The following is a 13918-nucleotide window of genomic DNA, read 5'->3' as shown; positions in this document are numbered from 1 at the left end:
ACATTCAACAACGTCAACAACCAAAGGGTATCCAACTCCCGTTCAATGAGGGTATCTCAAAAACAATATAGAAAGATATCTTCAACTTCCCCCACCAAGTCTGCACCATTATTTCCTCCCTATATTCTAAACGAGTGTCCTCATAGTCACGTTATTCATAAACGCACTCATCATTTTGCAGCCAAGCCAGATATGATTAACACATCTTAGACAGCAGCCGTAGCAGTAGCAGGAACAGGTTGTTCAGCAGCAGGAGCAACAGGAGCCCTCTTCTCAGGGAAGACGCCATTAGCAGCGTTGACGCGACCATACTGTGTAAAGTGCAAGTTGAGGGCACCATAGTCCCAGCGCTTGGACAAGAACAAGAAGGCAAAAGCGAGTCCGGGAATCAAAAGGACATCGAGGATACCAAAGAAGATGAAGCTTCCAGTGACACCAACCACGTTGCCGCCGTCAGAGATACCATAGGCGATGGGATACAGCAGCCAGAGGAGGTTCACCCAGCCTGCGAGCATGAGATAGTCTCGAGATAGGCCCAGACGAGCAGCGGATGTTCGGCCGGGATGGAGAGTCTGGAAGGCAAGCATGAGATAGGCGAATGTGCCGAAACCGAAGAATCCCCACTTGTACGAGGTTGTGGTGTATGCAGAGCAGAGGTACGAGATGATCCTGTTGTCGTTAGTATCAGTACAGTCATTGCAGTGAGAGATGACTTACCAGATCCAGGCGAGGAAGATGTTGAACAGAATAGTAGCCCAGCTCACGCCGCTCATGAGTCCCAAAGCCAGAATAATGATAGGGAATGCAACAACCCAGTTGATATACTTGGCATAGTAGATCTGATATGAAAGAGCACGACCGAGGTTACGCTGCGTGGGAATTACAGAGTATGCGATTCCAGAGGCGATGGAGAAGTAAGTGATTGCTCCGACGAAAAGGGCAATTGTAAAGAGGTAGTGGAAGATTCTCTCATTGTTGCGAGGCTTGAAGCTGAGGGCAAAGTAGGCGAGCTGTTGATGTGTCAGTGCTATGCAGTGATATAAGAATAGGGAAGACATACGAAGCTGACGATGTAGAGAGCTGTTACAGCCCAGAGCCAGTCTGAGCCAGCATCAGAGAGACGAGCGTCACCCGCTTGAGGATTGACGTCGAGAGCATCGTTTCGAGCAAAGATGATAGCAGGCATATTGAGTGTAACCAACAATGAAGCCTTATAACTTTTAGTGAACTCTTGTACAATTGATCGGTAACTTGTATGCTTTTTATCTCCAATGAAGAACGAAAAAAGAAATTCCAAAGCGAGAGGAGACACACTCTTATATAGAAGACACCCAATATCTAATCACCCAGTGAACATCATAGAATGCTCAACACATTTCACCCAATCTGAGGAATCATTAATTCCACCTGGTCAAGTTTACATCACCCGCTTAATCCAATTGGCTAGCGAGAAGAAGCAAAGAAACCCTCAGAGCGTTGCACTTCTTTTTTTTTTCTCTCTTGGGGAATGACGTGAAAGAGTCTCGTTGTGTATTGGGTACTTACATGTGCATGGCTGGACGAGGCTCTGCTGGGGTATGTAAACATCCTTGGCGATGCTCAATATGACACGGTCAAACTGTCAGCCAAGCTTGAATCTCTCGATGGGTCAACTTGGCGATTAATTCAATATTGAATCATGAATCTGATGACAAGAATTACTTCTCTCAGCCAGATCCTCAGTCAGATTCTCAGTATCATCCTCAGTGAATCATCGTCACCAAGAACGAGGTAACAGTAACAAACACCAAAAAAACATCATGTCATGCCACTATCGCATATCCATTACTCTAATTCCGTGGCTTCCGAGTTGTCATGTGTTTCCATAAACTAAACCCTACAGTCGATCCCTTTCCATGCCTAGCCTCGACCCTGCAGAAACCAAAAGAAGACTCCGGAGAGAGAGGTCCCACTTGAAGCCGGAGCATTTACACAGACAGGGCTGATTATTTGACGTCAAAGTGACTGCATGTCTATACAAGGGTTGTTTCAATATCTACCTTATTCTTACGACACATCACGCGCTCAATATCTACTACGTATTCGCATATCTAGACTCTTGTGTATCGAGATTCCTCCTTTTCAATGATGATATTTCTCTTAGGGTGATGATGTTACTGATACTCTTGATAAACCACCCGTCATTCTCCCTTCACCGTGTCATTCCACGTTTCATTGCATGGCAGCCCTCCATCATGAACTTGATCCAGCCCATTCATACACCCTTGTAACATATCAGTCACGAGCAATACACCCTTGCTCCTCTTAGCTTCTTAGCCCCGGCAGATATCCCGTCTGCCGTTAATTCCATGATATCACCCAAGGAAATGTGACTCTATGCGACGGAAATTGTGACTGCGGCTGCAAGCTTACCGCAATTCCCCCATCAAATATCATTATCCAACCACGCTATATCAAGAAGAAGCATAATATAGGTTACATCAATAACCTTTATGGTCTAGTATACAACACACCATTCCAATCAACGCCTTCCGACACCACCATGTTTTCTCCGCCATTACCTTACGACACACCTCAATATCCCGCCTGCTCTATCTGATACGCTGCTGTTTTCGCTCGCTCCCGCACATCCAAATCCCCATCTTGCTTTGTAAGAGCCTCCATCTTGGAGTAGAACCCGAGCTTTCGTAATTCATGTGCCCTGATAGCACAAGCTTGAGCCTCACCATCGTCGTCCTTAGAAGTCAGGTTGATGATGAAGTGACATAGCGCTACTCGAACTTCTCGATCCTTGCTGCTGGCCTGCTGCGCCAGAAGCTTCAAAAGATCTGTTTGCGCGACGATCATCTGTTGATGTCGTGAGATGCTCGCCGCTATATGCGCTAGGATGTATATAACGGCCACAATGATCTTGCTCTGTGGGTGGAACATCCTGGGCTCTCGGCCACTCGTAACTCGACGGGAGAAAGGTCGATGCACCTTGGGTCGCAATTTGGATGATAGTATCTCGAATAATCGTTCGCTTCCGAATTCATGCAGCAAAAAGTCGATCATCTCCGTTGTCTCATTCGTTGTCTCTGGTGACAGACCACTTCGAGGCCTTCCAATCAGGTTCCGAATCATGTCCAGCCCTTGTTCCTGGATCGCTACATCGTCGTTCCGTGCTCTCCGGACCGGGTTTAATTCGGATTCCCGCACCGCTGCGAGCTTGTCTTCAACTTGTCGCAGCCTTGAAGAGTCGGCAGCGTTGAGTTCTCGAAGCATTCCGTTTGATCCGTAAATCCACCGATGGGGCTCGTCTGATGGCTGCATATCCACATCGTCGTCCATATCCAATCCCGACGCTTCCCGTTCCTTCGCCAGCTGTAAGGCCAAGTCTTCTGTATCATCGCAAACCAACTGCTGTAGCCAGTGAGATCCAAGCTCTGCCAGGCATGCTTTTTTCAGATCGGGTCCAACGGCATCCACGAAGTGTTTGAGGGCCCATAAACCGTTCAAGCGAAGAGCCGGATTCTGTGAGTGGGCGTGCTCGCAAAGAACAGTCACAACACCATTCTCGGCAAGAAGCTGTGACGATTAGTTCCCGTACTCGCATCAAAATAGTTTCTCAAACTTACCTCTCGCACTGGGCTGACCTCCAGAACCAGGTTGCAGATAGCCGCAGTAGCAGCGATTTGAACATTGACGTCCGGATGTTTCATGAAGCGAAAGATGGGAAGAGCAACTCCGTGGTCGACCAACGATGTTCGCAGAATGCTGACTGACCTCGAAAGCATTCGAACAACATGGCATCCGGCAACAATCACAGAAGCAGGGTTGGCACCATATCCTGCCGTTTCCCCCTTTCTGGTAGACTCAGCGCTTGACTTTTCTGAGCCTCGCTCCTTTGCACTCTGCGGTTTTCTGGGGTACTCCGAAAGGGACTCGACAACGTAAGAAACCACATCTTCAGCCACAAATGCCTTTCTGTAGTCTTCCTTACCCCCTGCAAGAGCTGCGATGGCCTTCAATGTGCTTTCACGCACTTTGAGTCGGTGAACCAGAAGCTCATTCTGACCCTCCTGACCAAGTTGAGCCACTGGAGAGTTGTTCTCAACCTCCATATCGACATCTGCATGAGGTGACCAGTAATGCGGTCGCGTACCTTCCTTTACAGGAGTGTAGGCGTGCTTGAGAAGCCGACTTAACACAGGCACGGCTTCACATTCGTAGGCGGCCTTCTGGAGATACTCGCTGTCTGTAATCATGCGAGCCAAAACCACTGGCGCTCGCTCCAAAATAGTGCGTTTGACCGCATTGTCGATCTCATTCACATCTGAGACGTCTTTGTCGTTTTTGGCTATCATGCGAACGAGAAGGGGTACCACGAGAAGCCCCAGGCTCGTTTCTCTCAACCCTTTGCTAGCAACACCACCTTTGATAAGTGCAGCAAGAATAGAAGAGGCAAGGAGGCGCTCATATTCACCTGAGCGCCTTACTAGCCGGACCAGCCAGGGGATAAAGGGGCTCTCAATCTCCTCAGTATCTTCAGGACTCGAGCCCGTGGTTTGGAAACGAGGCGAATCCCATATAGCAGACGAGCTGAACTTGCTCAGAGAAGATCGGCTAGATGATTGCGAATCCGAAGATCCACCTGGCGGTAGGGAGCCGTAGGGGGATGTGGACTGGTTTCGGGGTAGGTTGATCGGAAGCATATACTCCATGGCAGTCACTGGATGCTGACGCATGCTGTTGAGGCCTGTTTGTTCAACGTCTGGGTTTCCTGCAGGCTCAAATTTGATCGGTGGGAAGACAGCAAGAATAGAAGGAGAGTTTGCCAGCCTATTTGCCCGATATTTTGAATCTCCCAGAATAGCACCGATAGCCTCAAGTATCGAATCCAATCTTAATGTCTGGGGTGCCGGGTCGGGGAAAGCTTCAAAAAGCCCATCGTTCTTTGCTGAAGCGTCAGCCCCTGGAACAACCTCTCCGCGAAGAACCGCCACGCTTGCTAGACGGGTCGCTAACGCATCCAATATTCCCGATGTTGCCAAAGCTTGTTGATGGCGCTCTTCACAGCAAAGCCGAGCTATCAAGCCTGCTGCGAGGGAGACTTGGGATTGTAGGAGCATATTCGTAGAAGTGATAGACAGCATTGCGCCAAACGAATCGAGATATTGGGTAGAGAATACGGTATCAGCTAGAGATTCGATATCGATGGGTGAAGATGGCGCCGCCAGGGTAGAAGCTTCGGCTATATCGGTCAATGCTTTGAGGGCCGCGACGACGAGTTGCGGTGCGTTGGTGAACGGCGATACGTTGGCCATGAGGGCAGGAATTGCGCGTGCCGCATGGAGGGGTGCAAGGAAAGCAGGACCTCCTAATCATGTCCATCAGTAACTATAACCAGGCGAAGTCGAGCAGTTCGTTGAGGGCATACCGTTCGCAAAGCTGGCCACCAGTTGAAGCGCCTGTAACCTTACATTCTCATCTTCCGATAACGGCCGCTGTGGTAAAGGAAATCGAGAGTCCTTCCCATTTGACTTCACAGGTGACCTGGCCGAGGCCAGTGTTCTGACAATTGGATCAAGAACACCCAAGCCAATCCATTGCTCTTTTCTTTGTACATGGCCGATAATTTCATTCTTGAGAGCTCGTAAAGCGTCAGTTTGCTCCGGCAATGTTCTGGCGTTTCGCAACTGAGTCAGAATCGGGTGGCTTTGCGCTCGAGCCATGATGATGGGTATTGTATTAAAATGAGATAGGTCGAGGAATTCGGAGTCGTGAAAGAATGGTGTCGAAAAGGGATTTTGTATGTAGCTGGATGGAATTACGTAGCTGTGGCTGCTATTCGACGGGGGAAACCTAGAAATCGAGGACACTGAATGATGTTGACGCCTTCACACCTAATCAAACCATGTGCGCTGATAACTCCTGGGACTTGTTTGAGAAGTGAAGAAGCGAAGACGAAGTGATTAAGATTGGTCGATGACGATAAGATAGTGAGGAAATTGGGTTTCGATGCTGCTGAAATTCAAATTATCAACCGTTTAGAAACATGCGAGTTGCTATCGAAGCCAGTCCGGGGAAACATGGCGTCGTAGATCATGTCAAGCAAGGCGGACTCCGAAAAGATGGCACGTGCTTCTATCTTATCGCAGTTATAAAGAAATTGATCGAATAGCACTGTGGCTTGAGCAGCCACAGGACTGGTCGTGAGCCACTGGTGTTGAGCCTGGTATAAGACATGATGTTGAAGCTATCATGAGTACTCTTTTAGCTTGTCTTGTTAAGATTTTCCCCTTCTTTAAACTAATAGGTTTCAGCCGAGTTTGTAAGGCTTTGTGTAACTGGCTTGCATTTGAAGAAACGTGGAGCTCAGTGTCTGTTCTATTGTACTGCTTGAGAAACGTGGGACATGGGAGCAGACATGATCGAGACTTGACCTAAGGGCTTGAGCAGCCAATTACTTTTACCACAATAATTTTTATGCAGTGATTTGCATCGTTGCCTTTAATTCAATCATAGTCCTAAAGAAAGCAAAGAATTTGAGCTCAAGTGCGATCGTTTCCTGACCATAAATAGTGTTGTTCTCGTCCATTCGTACCGCCATCAACCTACCACTTTGATACGATAGCCGTTGGTTTCACAACAACTGTTTAAACCGCAGAATAAATAGTATATGGTTATGGAAGTATCTGTGTTGAGAACTCTAGCATGGCCTTTCCTTGATGGATTTGAGAGATATCAATACTGGCGATGCACTATGAGGATCCATGATCGCCTGGAATCATAGTTTCACATACCATGAGTTTAATCTAACACTAAGTCGAGTTGAACAAGAAAAGAAATGGTATTTACGAGATGCCATGCGCGAATGTGGGTTTCTCTTTGATGTTGCCTCAACATAAAAGAAGTATCTCGACGGTCGACCCTGTTCGTAATTTTATGACAGGTATCAAACCCACAACGGAGGCGCCTCGGAGACGACACTATAAAACCTTCCTCTTTCATCTCAGCTAGCCGCGTTAACATCTAAGACCGACTGTTTCATAGCAACGATATCGCAATGTCTCCGCACACTCAATCTATCCTTCACCGAGCTCCAATTCTGGAATGATCCGCTCGCGGCATTTGAGCGATGATCTGGGCTGTGGTGATATGCTCTGACCTCTGGCGGCTTGTCGTTCCGTCCACGTTGTGGTTTGAGTGGCTCACGAACGTCGAAATACAGGGCCAGGCTGTACGAGGCTCTTTCTGGGGAATGAGGTGCATCTGGGGTAACGTAAACCTCCTTCGTCTAAGCAGGGACCTTTAATGTGTCTAACTAGTGGTCTAGTGCTTGAGCGGTATATCCTCATTATGTGCCGTGTCTTGTTATTGTGCTGATCATGCCATGGCCCAGTGCACAGTCTCGGAACTTGATATTGCTTTGAGAAGAGGTCAGTGATCAACCACAAGAGCACCTTGCCTACAGTCACCATACTTGCCTTTGGCTGGATTTGGTTTACTCAAACATACACTGACGCCATTCTTACACCACTAAGGATTCACCGTGGTCAAGAGATACATGCAAATTCTATACAAACCAAATCACCCAATTGGTGGCTGGCGTGGTTCAGGCCTCTTCTCTGGCTTTAAACCCCTGAAGAGGGGGAAACATCAAGCTTTGAGCCTGGACCTATTGAAAGATTTGCTGTTCAGTTTGCCATTCTACCCGAGTCATTCTGCCAAGGTCTGCCAAGGCCTCGTCCAGTGAGCAGATGAGCCTGCTAGGCCGTTGAACCAGTGACTAACAACCAGGCCTCCACTGGAGAGAAATTCTGCAGGGCAGCCGACCTAAGGGAGTGAGAGCGCGGTCCGGTCTCCATCCGGAGCAAAGTTGTACAGTTGCTTAGAAAAGTCTACGTGCTGTAACATCCGCTATCCATATCTTGACCTGTGGGCCCCCCGGCCCCGGGCTTGTCCGGTTGATTTATTACCCACTCACCTCACTTTCACCTACCAATGCTAGGCTTGCTAGCCCGCCTTCGTCATCCCAAACTCTTTGTGCGCGTGTCGTATCGAATCTGACAAACAGCAGCCACTTCCTCAATTACCAGACCACCCTCTAGTTACCGTGCCATACCATACCATCCATACCACCTTGAACAGCCCAGGCCACTTTAGGATCTCTGCTAACTCTCTAGCCTGGTATCCTTCGGTGAGCGTTCTTGTCCATAGCGCAGTTCCTCACACTGCAGATTGCGCCAGTGTCGCGCCCACATGGATGGAATCGATCAAACGCCATGATCTAATTCGCGATTCCACTAACCCCATACTTGACTTATCTACCGTATTGAGTTCAACCTCCAACTTCAACTCCTTCGCTGCCATTTTTCAATCTTGAAAGACCCTTGTCTTGCTTTACCGACATTCAACATCGCATCTTTTCAGCCCTACCAAAACGCAACGCAACCCAACCTAAGCCAATCGCACACTACTACTTCAACTGGTCCAAAACCCCTCGATCCTTCAACCGTCCCGACGAACCGACAGCTCGACGATGCGCCGCAAATCATGCTGAAGACGTCTCCAGCCTTGTCCGCCTCCGCCAATGCCTCGCCTACCGCTTTTCGATATGCGACGTCGTCTCCTCAGCACTCCTCAAAGCCTTCGCCAGCTCTCCGGCGACGGCCTTCTACCCGCTCCGACACTCCATCGTCCGCCGACGCTATGAAGTCTTCTCCAATACAGCGTCCGAGACAGTATGTCGCAAATGACTCTGGTATACATGGCTCACCCGAAGTCCAACGGCCGCCGTCGTCAATTTCTCAAAAAGCCTCTGCGCATCCTGCACAATCACCTGCCCCCTCACGCCCTTCTCAGGATCAGACTGTGCAGCAAGGCCAAGCACTAAGCGGGGTGTCACCAACTAAACGTCGAAGCTCTCCCGCTCCAACCAATCCAGATGCCGTTGCTGCTGCGAACTCTTCACCACAGACGAGCAAACGTGCAAAACCTGCTACGCCGCCACCAAAAGTCTTACCAGATCGTTATGAGCTCTGTGCTGTGGAGGACATGGTAGAGTTAGTTGCGCATATGTTGGCTGAGTTGATCGCTACAAATGACGCCATCCGAATTTCGAATGGCGGATTGACACGCTTTCACTCAAGGTAAATTGCGGCTCTGCTCGTCCAGATTTAACGGTTTTAGCTAACATGATACAGAACCGCACCTGGAATCTCGGTTCGAGATTACCTCCACCGTTTGGCTAGACATGCGACCTTGACACCGCCGCTCCTCCTGGCCATGGTCTACTACATTGATCGGCTATGCGCCATGTATCAAGAATTTACCATCAATACGTTGACTGTGCATCGATTTTTAATCACTGCAGCTACAGTCGCTGCCAAAGGGTTATCAGACTCTTTCTGGAACAACACCACTTATGCTAGGGTCGGTGGCGTTCGAGTAGCAGAACTCAAATTACTAGAGTTGGAATTTCTCTACCGAGTTGATTGGAAAATTGTTCCAAACCCTGAAGTCCTTGTGGCATATTACAAAGGTCTAGTGGAACGAACCCCTGGCTATGTTTTAGAATCGGATGGTTCAGACGACGACGACGAAGATGAGGATGACGACGCCGAAGACGGAGAGAATGAGCCTTTGGACAATTAGACTTGACACCAATTGGTTCTCTGTTTGGCACCGAGACAAACAATTCGTCCCATTTCTAGGATTATTCAACCAAGCTGGCTGTGCGGCCAGGAGACTTTTCATTAACGGAGCCATGAAGAGAGGAAAAGAGTTGATTCTGCATAGCACTGCATTTACAGGCGTTGGGGATAGGGGCGGTTTTATTCCGATTGATATTGAAACGGTACACGGATGGGAAGGGAATGCAAGGGTTGAATTGTGTAAACTTTTGTATGAGAGCGTTTAGACTCAACTGTGAGCATTCACAGCATCTTTTCTGCACTTCATGATTGTAAAAACTTTCTGGTTGAACCGATCAGAACTTCGCCTGATTTGCCTTACTGTCGATTGCCTCGTTGCAGATGCCGTTGTTCACTTATATCAATTAGCCGACAATCTACCGCCACATACCACATGTGTCGTTTCCAAGCTCCAGCGCTGCCATAATCCACCGTCCATCAACTACATCGTATCAATTAAAGGCGAACCATAACCCGCCGCTCACAATGAGGATCACAACCTTCCTCTCAACCATTTGTGCCGCCGCGCTTGTCGCAGCTGAGCAGCGCACAGCTCAAATTTACATCCAACCCATCCTATCCTCACCCTCAAAACCTCAACCCCTAGCTGAAGTCGCCTACGACGCCGCCTCACTCATCTCCACCGAGATCGTCTCCTACGAGGCCCCTGAGCTGCCCGAGACCGCATCCCTCATACGTGTTGGTATCTACGACCCCAAGTCTTCGCGCTGGATTGCCGGTACAACTGCTGCCTCAACGGAGAACTTTGACCGCGGTTACGCGCCTACGATATTGCTCTCCGTAGATGAGAGCGGTGATGTGCGCAGTGTGGCGCTTAAGGGTGTAAGGGTCGATGCTGGCCAGACAAGAGATTTTGGACCCAAGGCTGTTGTTATCGCGGAGAAGAAGGGGGCTCAGCCTGAGTTGAACAAGCCGATTGTGCTGTCACCAAATGGTAGAAAGGCAGCTGAGGAGGAGCCCAAGTCGTTGTTGCAGAAGTGAGTATTGTTGAATCGAAATGAGAGAGTGAAAAACTAACGTTTGAATAGGTATTGGTGGCTTATTGCCATCGTGGTTGTTATGTCGATGGCTGGTGGAAGCGAGAAATAGACTTACATATCCAAACAAACGACTCTAATCAACCATTTTATGCCAATCATATTCGTTCAAGTATCGTGACTTATACCATTGACGACTCAGGTATTTGGGTCTGTGGATTTCGCGTGTGCTTGTACCTACAGGAAAGTAATGATCTTAGCCAGGAGGTTGAGGATGATCCAGAAACGGGGTTCGTTTTTCTGTGCAAGTTTGAATGTCAAGCCCAACAATATCCATGGGTCTTCTCATTCCTTTACAACCAATGCTCATTTCACGATAGCATTTTAAAAGTGTCAGGTACGACAGACCAAGGTGCTACTCACCATGGCTCTTTCTTCCTCGCATGTGCCGCTACTTAGACCTTGATAAGTTGGGGGAAAAAGCGTAACGGAGGTACTCTGACTTATCATCATCATCGTCGTCGTCATTATCATCACCATCACCGCCCAGTATGCCTCCACCATGCTGGAGGACTTTACCACTTGAAATCCGGCACCAGATTCTTCGGCTTGCCGAATATCATAACCCTTTGGGCAAGGATGAGCTATTCATGATGTACAAAACGCATTGGAAGAGAGTCGCGTTAGACTCGAAATCCTTGGAAAAATTCGAAGAACTCGTGCGTGGACGTCACAAAGAAATGCTCAAACAGCTCTGGCTACACATTGGGCTTCCAGTGTATGGCTAGCAACTTGGCTTGGAAGACGAGCGATATGAAACCAAGAGGTTAAACCACACAGCTGTAAGGGAAAGCATTTCAAAGCTCTTCCGCATCCTGGGTAGCTTCAGCGAGGAGTATTCTTTTAACTTGGAATTCACTATGCAGTCTCGAAGCGACTCACATTATTGGTACTCGCACCTCCACTTTGGTGGGAATGAACACCCACGAATCCGTTATGTCAACTCGCTTCGGCCACGAGGGAAAGCGGAGTTGCGTAGCGACTTCAGCCCTGAGGAGCCCGAGTACTGGGGATATCTAGGAAGATTGTTTGCAATGCTGAACCCGACATTCCGGCAACTGGTAGTACCGGAGGTGCCTGCAGTCAAGAAATTCATCCTGCGCCGTCAGTCCCGCCGTCAGTCCCGCCGTCAGTCCCGCCGTCAATTTCGCCCCTGCACATTGAAGGTATTGCTGGCGAAGTTTCCTCGACTTAAGAGTTTCGTGTGGGAGCCATCACGTCTTCATTAGGGAAACTATCATCCCCTACCTCATGGTTTGCAGAGATGGAAAAAGACAAAAGGCTACGAAACTTACGGCGAAGGTAAGTTTATTATTCACTGATCAAGAGTGATGCAGTTGTCTTAGCGCCATTTGACTGACGTCTAATAGAGCTCGTATCTTTTTTCGATACTGGTTTGCCACCGAAGCTCAAGGATCTGCTAATTTTCGAAGATTTCAACCCAGCGTTTGCCTATGGCACTGGCCGGCCATATCCACCCGAGCATCTTCGTCTCATGGCAGATCCTGGAGTCGCCGCAGCACTCGCACGCGGAAGCGTTGGATTTACACGACTTCATATCTCATATATGATCGATGCCCGGGACTTCTTCATGGCCTACCGCAAAGGCTGGGAATGGCAGCACTTAGCCTCACTTCCGCCTTGCTCACTCCCTATTCAAGCAATGATAAGATCAGTGCGCTTCTATGTACAGCTAGCGAGGTTGCCCTTGGTATGCCGAAGCTGCAGTCATTTGCATTATAAAATGGACAAAAGGGTATCGCAGCAGGCTTCTTCTATCGCAAGAGAGACACGTCTATGATATGGCAGAGCGCTTGGAAAATGCACATCCAGCCTTGTGTTATAGAGGCCTGGGAACTAGCTCTTAAGGACACTCTCATTCCCCGAGAGGAGTTTTTGGAACCTAAATTGATCAGGTCTCATGGCGATGCCATCGCACAACTTGATCTGCCGGATGGTATCGTTGACCCAATATCTCTTGAGCAGATACGCGATGAGAATCAATAGGTAGCAGCAGCCAGCACGGCTTATCACGAGACAGAGAGTATGCATTCCATAAGAAAGAGTATTTGAGAAAAGACGACAATTGTACATAATGAAGTGAGCATCAACTTCGAAGCCAATATTGAGGCGTTCCCTAGGAGATCACGTGAGAGATGTTGAGTCTTGGCGAACAATTGGAGCTGCTAGTCCATATCGAGCTAGACTTATCAGCTCAACCTCCACTGGTTGCCATGGATATTAAGGGAACAAGATCTGGGTCGCACTTGCAGCTCAGCACCCGCATCTCGCGCCGCATTTCAACCTTTGCATACATCCACTTCGTTCACCTCTTTTTGCATTCACACCGCTGCCAAACAACATCGCGCTTTTCACTCCTTGACTTTTCGTAAAACCAATACCACCGCAACAATGGCCGACAACAGTGCTACTCTTCCCCAGGACCCCTCCCAGGCCCAGGGCGCTACCATTGCCGAGGAGAAGGGAAAGGGAAAGGCTCCCGCTGAGCAGATGACCGAGGACACTGCTATGGATGAGGATGACGACGATGATAGCGATGATGATGAGGAGGAGGTATGTGCTTTCACCTCCCGGTACTTGCCACAATTGCTAACAATGTTTTTATTAGGTCCCCGAAGCTGGTAATTACACGCACCTGCAGCACTTAGACCGTGAACCAAGCTAACCCACGTGTGCAGATGAGGAAGATGGCTTGGAGGAGATTGACCCCAGCAACATTGTCGAGGGTCGCCGTACTCGAGGTGCCCAGATCGACTTCGCCAAGGCCGCCGAGCAACACCCTGCCGACGACGAGGATGAGGAAGACGATGAGGACTTCCAGCCCCCCAACGAGGACACTAAGATGTCTGACTAAATGCACGTCATGACCTCCTCTGACGGACGTTTTACTGAGGGGACGGTACGATGTTATGAATTTTGGAACTGAGCAAAAAATAAAAAGGGCCCGGGCGTGGATGATTATACCGGTTTACCTAGGCTCTGGACTAGGGGATCTAGGCGGCACGGAGTCGTGGATAGCATCAGCCACCTTTAGCATTCAACTACTTTGCATATGTGCTGTACGCGTACAGTTACATGCATTTAAGAGCAATGCGAAGTGTCATTAATACAGTCAAAAACTCAGTGCAAGATCGATATTGTGATGCCTGTCACACGCTTATT

At 48.8% G+C, this 13918-nt stretch overlaps 7 protein-coding genes across 7 annotated transcripts; 5 read left to right on the top strand and 2 right to left on the bottom strand.

Annotated features, from left to right (window-relative positions):
* Positions 1 to 206: 206 nt before the first annotated feature.
* BKA55DRAFT_533156 (uncharacterized protein) lies at positions 207 to 1186 on the bottom strand (the record flags this gene model as incomplete). The annotated part of the gene is made up of 3 exons (XM_046189426.1): positions 207 to 669; positions 718 to 1010; positions 1061 to 1186. 3 exons carry the CDS (start codon positions 1184 to 1186, stop codon positions 207 to 209), a joined length of 882 nt encoding a protein of 293 aa, XP_046057331.1.
* Positions 1187 to 2574: 1388 nt separating this feature from the next.
* BKA55DRAFT_498503 (armadillo-type protein) lies at positions 2575 to 5714 on the bottom strand (the record flags this gene model as incomplete). Its single annotated transcript, XM_046186558.1, has 3 exons — positions 2575 to 3567; positions 3618 to 5359; positions 5420 to 5714. 3 exons carry the CDS (start codon positions 5712 to 5714, stop codon positions 2575 to 2577), a joined length of 3030 nt encoding a protein of 1009 aa, XP_046057330.1.
* A 2824-nt stretch (positions 5715 to 8538) lies between these two features.
* Positions 8539 to 9639, top strand: BKA55DRAFT_495910 (cyclin-domain-containing protein; the record flags this gene model as incomplete). The annotated part of the gene is made up of 2 exons (XM_046186321.1): positions 8539 to 9134; positions 9189 to 9639. 2 exons carry the CDS (start codon positions 8539 to 8541, stop codon positions 9637 to 9639), a joined length of 1047 nt encoding a protein of 348 aa, XP_046057329.1.
* A 473-nt stretch (positions 9640 to 10112) lies between these two features.
* On the top strand, positions 10113 to 10901 carry BKA55DRAFT_552061 (uncharacterized protein). Its single transcript, XM_046191407.1, has 2 exons — positions 10113 to 10675; positions 10727 to 10901. The coding sequence occupies exons 1-2, from the start codon at positions 10164 to 10166 to the stop codon at positions 10785 to 10787; spliced, it is 573 nt and encodes a 190-aa protein (XP_046057328.1). The 5' UTR covers positions 10113 to 10163; the 3' UTR covers positions 10788 to 10901.
* Positions 10902 to 11481: 580 nt separating this feature from the next.
* Positions 11482 to 12046, top strand: BKA55DRAFT_53708 (uncharacterized protein). The gene has a single exon (XM_046189880.1). The coding sequence runs from the start codon at positions 11596 to 11598 to the stop codon at positions 11962 to 11964; it is 369 nt and encodes a 122-aa protein (XP_046057327.1). The 5' UTR covers positions 11482 to 11595; the 3' UTR covers positions 11965 to 12046.
* A 5-nt stretch (positions 12047 to 12051) lies between these two features.
* Positions 12052 to 12814, top strand: BKA55DRAFT_552058 (uncharacterized protein). Its single transcript, XM_046191406.1, has one exon. The coding sequence runs from the start codon at positions 12231 to 12233 to the stop codon at positions 12534 to 12536; it is 306 nt and encodes a 101-aa protein (XP_046057326.1). The 5' UTR covers positions 12052 to 12230; the 3' UTR covers positions 12537 to 12814.
* A 35-nt stretch (positions 12815 to 12849) lies between these two features.
* BKA55DRAFT_732673 (histone chaperone domain CHZ-domain-containing protein) lies at positions 12850 to 13914 on the top strand. Its single transcript, XM_046201224.1, has 3 exons — positions 12850 to 13309; positions 13365 to 13377; positions 13435 to 13914. The coding sequence occupies exons 1-3, from the start codon at positions 13148 to 13150 to the stop codon at positions 13608 to 13610; spliced, it is 351 nt and encodes a 116-aa protein (XP_046057325.1). The 5' UTR covers positions 12850 to 13147; the 3' UTR covers positions 13611 to 13914.
* The last annotated feature ends 4 nt before the right edge of the window (positions 13915 to 13918 follow it).

The sequence above is a fragment of the Fusarium redolens genome (genome assembly GCF_020744475.1).
Source record: "Fusarium redolens strain MPI-CAGE-AT-0023 chromosome Unknown BKA55scaffold_1, whole genome shotgun sequence".
Classification (NCBI taxonomy): Eukaryota; Fungi; Ascomycota; class Sordariomycetes; order Hypocreales; family Nectriaceae; genus Fusarium; species Fusarium redolens.
The sequence above is the reverse complement of the archived record's forward strand: the minus strand, read 5'-3'. Positions and strand labels throughout refer to the sequence as shown.